Source organism: Perna viridis, chromosome 14 (assembly GCF_037379345.1).
Source record: "Perna viridis isolate PV_CMFRI_1.1 ecotype Kerala chromosome 14, ASM3737934v1, whole genome shotgun sequence".
Classification (NCBI taxonomy): domain Eukaryota; kingdom Metazoa; phylum Mollusca; class Bivalvia; order Mytilida; family Mytilidae; genus Perna; species Perna viridis.
In genome coordinates this window covers 34,776,690-34,788,857 of record NC_142458.1, presented here as the reverse complement: position 1 = coordinate 34,788,857, position 12,168 = coordinate 34,776,690, and the positions used below count along the sequence as shown (strand labels likewise).

At 33.5% G+C, this 12,168-nt stretch overlaps 1 protein-coding gene across 1 annotated transcript; it reads left to right on the top strand.

Annotated features, from left to right (window-relative positions):
• The first annotated feature begins 4,166 nt into the window (after positions 1 to 4,166).
• On the top strand, positions 4,167 to 11,424 carry LOC148599112 (acireductone dioxygenase-like). The gene is made up of 4 exons (XM_088560409.1): positions 4,167 to 4,600; positions 8,409 to 8,519; positions 9,930 to 10,109; positions 10,300 to 11,424. The coding sequence occupies exons 1-4, from the start codon at positions 4,481 to 4,483 to the stop codon at positions 10,411 to 10,413; spliced, it is 525 nt and encodes a 174-aa protein (XP_088416535.1). The 5' UTR covers positions 4,167 to 4,480; the 3' UTR covers positions 10,414 to 11,424.
• Positions 11,425 to 12,168: the final 744 nt, after the last annotated feature.

Below are 12,168 nucleotides of genomic sequence, written 5' to 3'. Positions count from 1 at the left end.
AACTGGTGATAGGTATACTGTTTTTACTACTAGTGTAGAAAAGTGTAGTCATATTTCTTAGCAAAATTTGCAATTTACATTTGTGTGTCTGTGAATAGAAAATTTATACTGAAAACTACAAAAATACATGTAAATGTACTCTAACTATGGTTACTGACATATGCAGTACAGTATCAATTAAAGATTTCATACATGAAATTGTATTTGTAATATAGTAATACATGTATCTAATTTGTTTTTCTACTTTACAATGTGACATTAATTGCTCATAGGTAAATCTGAACATTGAAGGAATATAAATCAGCAGGTAGCTAAAATCATACATGGAAGAAGCAGTATCCTTAGCAAGCTTTCCATTTTCTGTATTTAGAAGGCTTTTGTCTGGTAAATGAAATGACTTTAATTTATTGTTTTAATCTCATCACTTCATACCACTTTTTATGATATATCTGGTTATGAGGGGATGTTGTTTTAACAATGACAGGTGAAAAGTAACCTGTTCTACTCTTACTTATGTTACCTGTTATTAATAGTTATTGAAACAAAGATGTGCTCATGAAAAACACTGTACATTTTTGTAAAAGTTTGTTATGTTATTTCAGATAAATTTGAATTATTTTAGAAAAAAATATTTTAATTTTTTCTTAATTAATACAACTGATAGAGATATTTGAAGAATAAAACCTAAGAACACTGAAATATAGTACATATATATTATATAAACATTTTTAATGTAGGACAAAAACTAGGAATGACAGAATTTCAATCGACTAGTATTGATCACTGTGGCAATATTGACCAGGTGGTTTAAAAACCTGTAAAAACCAGGGACTATTATAACCACCCAACTTTAATTTTTGCCTGATATGCATGAAATTATATGTACACGCAACAATATTTCCCAACAAGAGGGGGTTTCTCCATATCATATGGTTAAAGTACATGTATATTTTCATGAAGTTACATTGAAACATTTTGCATATATCAGACACTGTTATGATTTTTTTCCTTGATTTCTTTTCAGTGGTTATCACTTAGAAGTTTCACTGACAAGAGTGATAAGAAAGCAAAAGTAAAACATTTCTGTGCTGGGATATTATTTAAGCATGAAACAAAGTTCATGATTCTCAAGTGCTGGTACATGTATGTGTAGCATGAAGCAGCCATAAATGTATATGTCAACATCTCTTAATAAAAAACTATAAAAACATGAAACCTGACTTCTTAGCACTTATATATTTGCAAAACATAAGAGATACTTGTATTGTAATCTTAGACATATTTGTGAAATACAGAAAATGAAAGAATGCACATACGTTATTGAAGGTTTCCAACTTAATTGGAATCTTAAATTGCCCAAATCTAAAATATATATTGATAGACGGACTGTATAAATATACACTGCTTTAAAACAAATGGTTTTTCTTTTAAAGGATTAAGTTTTGATGATTTATTTAGCTTACAATTTTGTTATATGAATATTTTTGAGGTCTTCCTTGACTCAGTGCCTCGGCACTTTGATTTCAAAAGATGTCAAATTTCTCAGTGAGTTTAACCAAACGAATCTACCAATTGAATCGAAGAATGAAGAAGATTGAATATTCTGACAGAAGGCGGTCCGTTTGTCAACCTAGACAAACCAATCCGATACCGTGATAGTGATCGCGTACATCCAATCAGAGACATTCCAAGCTTCTCTGTGACGTCAGAATGATACAGATAGATTTCACTCAATAAAACGTGTATTGGCTCAATAACTACTGGAGGAAAGAGAGAATATTTAGTTCATATGTCCGAGGAGCCTGCTTAAAATGCAATACGAATTAAATATTAAGACAAAACTAGCTATTGAAAGGTGCCCAACCCCTATTTTGTAAATATTCGTATTGTAAGCAATTTGTTTTAGTAGATAAGAGTAATCAAGGGAACCAAGGTTATAGCGGTAATCAAAAGGCCAGGAACAAAGACCAGACATGGAAAACAGACATACACAACAAAGAACATAAAGTAAATGAAATCATTACAAACAAAGTAACAAAAGCAAGTGAGCAACTCGGACTCCACTAAAAACTGGGAGCATGGATGTCTTTAGATTTTTTAAAATTTGTATTTGTTGTTGTAAACAAGAGAAATAAGCTCTTGGTATATTTTGTTTAAGCTTTTTAAATCCTTTTAACCTTATATAATACAAAAATCACTTGACAAAATAGGAAACTATACACACATAATTATATACACGCTGATGCAATACCTTTTATACCATGTAAATAGTACTGTGTTAAAGAAGAGTAGATAATACACAATTTAGGTAGTATATATTGAGTATGATACACTTACACGTAATTGAATGTTAAATATTAGTATTGAATATTAACTCAAAAATAACTTTCCTGAACTTAGTGTACAATTTATTTATGTGTCCTGCGACGCATAGCATTAGCTGGTACCATGACAGAGTCTAGTTCATTAGCAAATTCGGTAATGCCACCAAAGGAATGTTATAAGAATATCATCATCCTCTTGGTTAAAATAATTTAACTGAATCGTGTACTGGAAGTAAGTCTACAATGCCGTAAAACATTGAGTTTCTATCATTCATAATCGATTCACAATGAAGTGTGGAATGTTTGACTATGTCGTCAGTAAATCGGTCACAAAGAGAGCATTGTCAACTTACAATAGCTAGCGACCCTAGATAAGGTAATACCATAAGTTCATTAAGTTCATTGCGTTTGCAATGGTGCTTGGAACAAAGTCTAATCAATCTGTGTTCGGTTAAAGAATGGTGGATTTTGAAATATCGCCAAAGGTCAGGTCGTTGTTGTACCAATAATTTCCATTTGTTTTCTTCATAAATAGTTATTGTTTCACTTACGACTTTTGACCAGAGTCTCGTGTCCGGAATAAAAGTTTCTTCAATGAAGTGCTCAAGCAATGATGACATATCATATTTCAATAAAGTTCGAACGAGATCGTAAATCAAAGATGATTTTGTCAGGTTTGCCAGAAATTACATTAGCGAGCCTTAGATTAAATAACTGTTTATGAGTTGTCGTCACCGACGCTCTACACAACCGACCAAAATAACATTTTAAACTTGTCTATCAACCCCTCTATAGACCACAGTCCTAAGTTACTTACAGAAGAAGCACTTGGTGAACGTTTGTCAAATCACAATATAAAACGAGTAAAGTATCTTTGAGTGTGTTCCAACATAGATGTTTCAGTTTTGTTCAAATGACCCTAAAGTTCACATCCGTAAAGAGCTGTAGGTAGAATTACACGTTTCAATACAACGGTATTTGCCACCGGTGACATGCCATTCGAGTTTACACCTACGGTGTATAGTGAGTGCAAGTTACGTTTCAGTTTTTTTACACGCATTATCAGTTCTATCAAACGTTCGAGCATGACAGTCTATGAGAGTTCCGGCATATGAAACTTTGTCTATCCTGTTCATAGTTTGATCACCAAATTGAAAATCTAAATTACTCTTCTGCAAATTTCTCTTAGAAGTAAACAGTAACACATCACTTTTCAAAGCATTGTATTTCAAACGCCATTTTTTTCGCATATTTGTGGACAATGTAAAGCGAGTCTTGCAGTCCCTTTTTAGAAGAGCTTAATAATGTTGTGTCATCAGCTAATAATATACCAGGAATGTGTAAGTTTTTTAAAAGTAACCCATTTTTCGATTCTACATGAAGTTTAATTAATCCATCGATAAATAACGAAAAGAGCCAGGCAGACATAACACGACCCTGTCCAACTCCCTGACAGATTTTGAATGATTTACTAGATATTGACTTGTACTGAACATTAGCACTTGCAGATTTGTACCATACATGTATTAATCTCCACATCTTTCCAGATATTCCTAACTTCCAAAGTTTGTATAACAGGCCATCCTGCCAAATTCGCTTACCCTACTGGTGGACCTGGTCCATGCATCCAGTTTTTAGTGGAGTTCGAGTTGCTCATTTGCTTTTGTTACTTTGTATGTATGATTTTAGTTACTTTATGTTCTTTGTTGTGTATGTCTGTTTTCCATGTCTGGTCTCTGTCCCTGGATTACATTCTTTTGATTACCACTATAACCTTAGTTCCTTTGATTACTCTTTACAAACAATGTATATATTTTGTAAATATGTTCTCTTACTATATAATTTTGAAATAGTTTTTAGAATATGTTTTATATTCTCTGCACATTTTGTATCTTTAGATAGCTTACCACCATGCTGCACGTCATAATAATCGATATATTTAGAACAGTGGATTAAATATTTGAAATAGTGGAATGCTAAGCTCCTGTTCATTATTTGGTCGATTTTTTTCCGGACTTGTAGTTTGATAGTTGAACAACGCGTCCTCGGTTGTTTACACTAGCTCACAAGCCACCCCCTTTTTCAAATCTATCCATGACCTCGTAACGGGGTCATTTTCTATTCCGTTGCTCGCAGCGTGATCAGAGCAAGTAGACATGGTTCAAGCGTGGTTGATGAATAGCTCTGAGGAGGACCAGAGGGCCCCCCACCACAGAAATCCTCCCCAATATCTTAGCTTGGACGATTTGAAAAAGATTGGAGTTTTATATTGGAAGGTAAGTTATTTCATCAACCCCTTTATCTTTATACACATTCGTGCATTACTGTTTATCTGTTAACAGCTAAATATAAACACTGTCAAGTACATATATAATTTTCGTACTACTGTGTCATTAGTGTATTCATTTGTATGACATTGATTAACACTGTACGAATTGTCTATGACGTTTAAATTAGTCTAAGAGAACGTGATACAATTAATATTTATAGATCATATATAGTAAATATCATCAATCAAATGTTATATAAACTATATATATACATGTATATGTGCTTTAGGTTTTTGTCTTCATGCAGCTTTTTGTTATAAATGGACTTTACTGTAAGAGTTTATGTACACATAATTATCTATACAGATATGTGTGTTATGTGTGTGAATTATTATTTGTATTCGGTCAATCGATTGTGTATTTTTGCTCAGATAACACTTATCCAATAAATTATTTTAATTTTGATGAAGATTGAAGCTTCAGTTTACTTTATATTCAGACCTAAATCATGATTGATTTATACGCTCTATTATATTAACCTGAGATTTAGTGTGCACAAATCAAGTCAGGTGTACATGTATGTTCAAAACTATGAGGTTTTAAATCATGAATGTATGAAATTCTAGTGAACCAGAAGAATTTCTGTGGTATTTAGTAGTGCATATAAAAATGACAAATGTGAAAGATCCAGGTGTATTATGATAGTTTTTGAACTTTTGAAATTATTCAACCTTTATAAGTTTGAATTTTATGTACTAAAAAATAACTATTTCTGTCTGGTTCTTATACCACTGCTAACATTTTCGGTCGTATAATGGTATGACGCTGTCGTCGTTTGTCGTCAGTGTTGTTGTCGGCGTTTTTAAACTCTGTTTTCGTGCTAAATCTTGAATAATATTAGTGATTTTTTTATTTAAAGCAAAGTTTCAAACTTCAAAAATTAGCATTTGGGATTGAGACTTGAACCGTTCAGAAATGAGGGGTTAAAGAGACCAAAAACAAGGATTTCATGATGTCCAGACAATAATTTGATTATTAGTAAGTTGATCTCTGATATTATATTATGAATTGCCATGTCGTCAATTTTCGGGGTTATGACATGAATGACCAAAAGGAAGGTTTTGGAGGTTGTGTCCGGAACCAGTTAGGAATTATGGCCAAGAAAGGGCTACTTCGGTTTTGGTCAAAGTATTTTCCTTTGTCAGTCATGTCATATATCGTAATCCAAATTCGAAGCCGTATCATTAGTCAGGTAGCACAGTTCCATACAAACATTTTCATTAAGAGGAGTTCACCTGGTCCATAAAACATTAACATTTGGGAGTTACTTTTAGTGACTATGCAAAATGGAACGATCACATAGAAAATCTAGCTACCTCGATTAGAAAGCATCTTAGTCTTCGAAAATTAAAATTTAAACTTTCTCGGAATCACTTAGAAAAACTATTCACAGTGTATATCCGACCTTTATTTGAATATGTCTCAGAAGTCTGGGATAATTGTGGGATAGTAAACAATCAAAAGCTAGAAACTTTACAACTCGAAGCTGCTAGAATAATAACTGGCTTACCTATATTCACCAAATCGGAGCAAGTATATCGAGAAATTGGATTGGAAAAACTAGAAGATCGACGAAAACGTAGGAAATTAAATTTATTTCATAAAATATATAATAAAATGGCTCCGGATTATTTACAGGATCTAATGCCACCGAAGATTCAATCTACTACAGTATATCCGCTTCGGAATGGTGAAGATGTTATTGTTCCCTTTTGTAGGCTGTCGGTGACTTGTGAATCCTTTTTTCCATCAACAATAGTTGAATGGAATAAACTAGACAGAACATTAAGGGAGATTCAGGCACCCAAACATTTAAATCGTTTTTACTGAACACCTGTTCCTAAACTTTTTTGCTGCGGCCCAAGAAATTTAGATATTGATATTCTTCATCCGTTTTAAACTTTGGTTTATATAGAGTCAATATTATATGAAGTCCGTCGTGTCATTGTGGTCATACGTACGAGACTGCTCACCATTACTTTTTTGTATGCCCTCTTTATAGCAATGCAAGAACCAAACTAATGAGCGACCTACAGTGGGTTCTTGAATTTTGCAATATAGACCTACATCTACTTGTTGGTCTTGCAGAAAATCAATCAGATCTATCTAATCATGTTGTGTTGTTGTGTTGGACCGTGTATATTCCTTCGTTAAATGCACGAAAAGATTCCTTATTGCTTGAGCTGAATTAGTACACATCACATCACATCTCACCACATCACCTAATGTTAAATTTTTACTGTCTCGCATTACTTTGTAAAACATAAATAACACTAGGGACTATTTGTATTTCTATACTTTATTGTAATTATTATTATTTAGGAGTATGGTATGGTATTTTACTTGTGTCTGATCCATTTTGTTTATTACAAATAAAATATGTTTAAACTAAACCGTAAAACCCAGTTGTAAGTGGGACCAGGTTTGCTCATTTATTCTTAAGTTTCTTGGTGTGTTCTTTTAGTTATAGTTTGTAATATTTATGTTTTTGTTATGTTTTCTTGTTTTGTTCTTCTTTATCCAAGGATCACGCATGTCATATTCCTTGTCTCTTTCACTTACTACTAACACTAAGCTTATGTACGAGGTGTGAGTAAATTAATCATTAAAGCTTGCCAACCTAAGTCCTTTTGGACAATAAACATTTTGCTCACTTTTTAAATTTGAAATAAAGTAACTATTTGATGAATAAAACCTGTGTCATCTGTGCACAGAATGCAGGATTTTGTACCATATTTTTATACTCTCCTGGCATTATATATACCCTAATAATCTAACCACAGCAATACATAATCTACCACAAATGGTGATGGTCAAAATACTTTAACAATTTATCTGCAGCAATACATAATCTACCACAAATGGTGATGGCCAAAATACTTTAACAATCTAACTGCAGTGATACATAACTACCGCAAAAGGTAATGGCCAAAATACTTTAACAATCTAACTGCAGTGATACATAACTACCACAAAAGGTGATGGCCAAAATACTTTAACAATCTAACTGCAGTGATACATAATCTGCCACAAATGGTGTTGTTCAAAATACTTTAATAATCTAACTACAGCAATACATAATCTACCACAAATGGCGATGGTCAAAATACTTTAACAATCTAACTGCAGTGATACATAACTACCGCAAAAGGTAATGGCCAAAATACTTTAACAATCTAACTGCAGCAATACATAATCTACCACAAATGGTGATGGCCAAAAACTTTAACAATCTAACTGCAGTGATACATAATCTACCACAAATGGTGTTGTTCAAAATACTTAAACAATCAAACTGCAGCAATACATAGTCTACCACAAATAGCGATGGCCAAAATACTTTAACAATCTAACTGCAGTGATACATAACTACCACAAAAGGTGATAGCCAAAATACCTTAACAATCTAACTGCAGTGATACATAACTACCACAAATGGTGATGGCCAAAAACTTTAACAATCTAACTGCAGTGATACATAATCTACCACAAATGGTGATGGCCATTTAAGAGTGAAATGTCTCGGACTTCTCGCCTTGAAGGTTTAAAATCAATGTTATACTTTCATTCAACATAACCTTAAATGAAAAAAAAGCTTTTAAGGTCTATGATTTATCAAAGGTCCTCGGTCAGAGACATAAGACCAACACCTTTTTGGTCCCCCAGTTGTCTTGTCCTTCAATACATGAAATACATTTTATTTTGATATTACATTAATGAGAGCTTGCTTTTTGTCTTAATGATCTTTTCTTAGATTCCAGTTGATAAACCGGAAGAACTCGATAAACTCAGATCAGAACGAGGCTATTCATATGAAGATCAGATCGAGTGCAGTCGCGAAAAACTTCCAAATTATGATGAAAAAGTAAGTACTGACATACAGACAGATTAATTGGTGGTACATGTAATTATAAATACTGACATACAGCCAGGTTAATGGGTGGTACATTTAACTGTAAATACTGAAAGCCAGGTTAATTGGTGGTGTAACTGTAAATACTGACAAAGCCAGGTTAATGGGTGGTGTAACTGTAAATACTGACACAGCCTGGTTAATTGGTGGTGTAACTGTAAATACTGACAGCCAGGTTAATTGTTGGTGTAACTAAATATTCAATTGAAATAAAGATATGAGGGATACCAGACGACACCACTAATATGAGCTAAATAGAAATCAGATGTCTAAAGCTCATGATTCAAACGTTTTTATATTTTGCGTTTGAAACTTCCCTTTACTCAGAAACAAAATAATGTCTTTCAATTAAGATAAGTAAAACAATATATTTACTGTTTATCAAGATAGTGCTATAAAGTCAAGCAGCGTATTATTTGTTCCCTCAAAGTTATTAGCACCAGGTCTGAACAGTAGAAGTCTGACAATGGTATATCAGTATACACCAGTTAGTTGATAATAAGACCTATATACATGTAGTCATTAATTTCAGTGAAACTGATGAAAACATACCCAATCATATTAAAGGGGAATCAAGGAAATTAAGATTCGAGCAGAAATAAAAACTATGATACAAGAATAAAGACCAGAGAGGAAAAACAGGCACATACAACAAAAAACTTGAAATAACAAAAATAACACGTAACAAGAAAAAAATCAATTTTAATATTTAATATCAAGTGCTCCCTCTAGTTATACGAAATAGGAAAGAAAACTATAACAAAATGAACAAGTCGGTTCTCATGGCGCAGATGGATACACCATAACGATCCACGAATTCATGATGGCGACTATAAATAAAACTACTGTAATGATGACCTCGATCTTGTAGCAACATAGCACTGTTCCAGAAGCTTAATTGCAAGGAGTCGAGCACGGTACAAAAAATCCGCGTAGTTACGGCAAGCTCTGGTGTAATATAAAAACTCCATAAGCAGGTGCTGAAAGGATTTTGCCACAGATGAAAGGAAAGTTGACAATACGGAGTGGGAATTCATCGCGTTTTTTGTATAGTTTTGTCATGAGTTTTCCTCTACCTTCTACCTTTAAGTGTAGGTCAAGATATGAGACTGATGTCATATTCTTTGTGTAGTATCCTCTAGCTCAAGCCTTCTGGGATAGATGCGATGTATAAGATCCCCGAAACTAGGATTGTTCAAAGACAATTTGTCATCTGTATAGTGGAAACTGAGATCAAAGGGTGTCCACCACACTGGACAAATATGTTGTCAATAAAAGTGTATAGATACTAATGACTTAGAGTTTGCTTTTATTGTCAAGTTTGTTGTATTGAGTAGCATTTAAAGTTCCATTTTTTTTCAGCTGAAACACTTCTTTACGGAACATATTCATTCTGATGAGGAGATCCGGTACATTGTGGAAGGAACTGGTTACTTTGATGTACGAAACAAAGCAGATGAGTGGATACGGATCCAAGTGGAACAAGCAGACCTTCTGATACTTCCGGCCGGTATCTATCATCGATTTACCCTCGATCACAATGTGAGTCAGAGATGTTTTTTTTTTTGACAATTCACTAAGAGTTGACTTTCTTTCAAGGACTTAATTTTGTTTTCTTTTTTTTCTGTTTTATTTGACATTGTTTTCTCTGTAGACTTTAACCATATACGTCTACTGTCGCATTGTATTTTATGTTACCATGGTAACTGTCATTGTTGTTTGCTATCCACAGAATTACATCAAAGCAAGAAGATTGTTTGTTGGAGAGCCTGTATGGACCCCTATTAACAGACCGGCTGATGACCATCCTGTCAGACAAGAATACATTCAATCCATTAAAAGATAACATTTCAACATGGCGTGCGTTTATTGCAGGATTAACTGCTTCATTGGCGAAGATGCTATGCAATATATATATTAGAAAGGGAACTTATGCCGGGAAAAATGCTTACAATTTTAAATGTTATGCAAATTTTGTAACCAAGCAACTTATGTAATTTTACTTGGTTCATTTAGGTTCCATTTCATTCATTGTTTTGTTTCAACAGATATTTCTGTGTTAAGTTTGGATAGATTTTTATTTAGTTGTATACATATTGACACAACACAGAACATCAATGGTTTATACAGGTTGTTTATATGGGGCATTATGGGGAATCATGGGTAGCTTGGTGTCCTTTAAAATTTTGAAATTGATTTTTTAATGCTATATTTTTATGTTTAGACATTGCAAAATACTCAGAAAGGGATGTAATTCTATAGTCAAGTGAACCCATTACTTAGCATTCTATTGCAACATAAGGGAATATGATACATGTTTTCACATTTTTTCTTGGGGAAAAGTTTGGGGCCTCAGGTAATTATTTTATAAATTTCTACATCCGCCACGGGTATTGATCAAGTTATATACATTGTATTACTTTAAGTGGCGGTTCCAGGGGTTTCAGGGAAATGGACCCCCTTTCCCCCTTTTGTTGGAAAATTATGTTAATTTCATGCAAAACGTGGGCAATAATGAGCAGACCTTTGGAACCCAGGCTTTCTATCAATTTCTTTCATTTATCAAGTCATCAGGGCTACAATATAGGCAGTAGCTGACTTGAGGAGGAACATTTAAACATGTTTATATAGCAGGGTTACTAGTTAACATTTCTTTGGCCAGTTATGTACTGTATATACGATTTCATCATTTTTATATCATATGTATGTTGTAATGACATTTTTGGAGCCTCAGAAACCACTGCTTATCATTATATTTGTGAAATCGCGATTGTTTTCAAGGAATTATATTTGTTGTATCATATTTTATTATAGGTTGTAACAAGGGAAGTCACTCAATAAATATGCATATGTTGTAGTTTCCTTCCTCTGCTGTAACAAGGGAAGTCACTCACTCAATAAGCATGTATATGTTGTTGTAGTTTCCTTCCTCTGCTTACCGCTACCAGATCTCAGTAAAGTGATTCACAGGGCGCAGTTTGATACAACCGCATACGTCGAACCGGGAATAGTTGGTACATGTGTGAATGGATACAAGTCTGAATTCGGAGTGCGATGAAAATTAATGTTTGACACATGCATTATCAGATTCATACAAAAATGAAAAGGTTAAGGACTATGAATGTGCAATTAGACAGGAGAAAATTTATGCCTAGTCGAACTCCTTTCTGGCACATAATTTTACAACTTTAGAGGGTCATTACCTTTTGGATTCCTTTTTGTAGTATGCAATCTTGTATTAAAATTTCATAGAGGTCAATAAAATTTTACTCAAGTTATTGCCAAGAAACTAGGAAAATGTTTGACTTTGCCCTTAACTTCTAAACCGTTGAATTTGTTACCTCGAAGTCAATTTCGGCTTTTCTGCTGTTGTATGGCACCTAAAAAAGAGATCTATACACTTTCACTTACGCTATTATCCGGATATTAAGAAAAAAGCTTGTTTCCGGCTCTTGACAGTATTAGCCTTGTAGTATAAACAGGAATGAGGATAATCTTATATTATTAAAATTATGCTAATAAATACCTGGGATTAAAGAACGCTGGGCAGTCAGAAATACCTTATTCAAAATAAACTAACCCCGCACTCACTGTTCCTGCC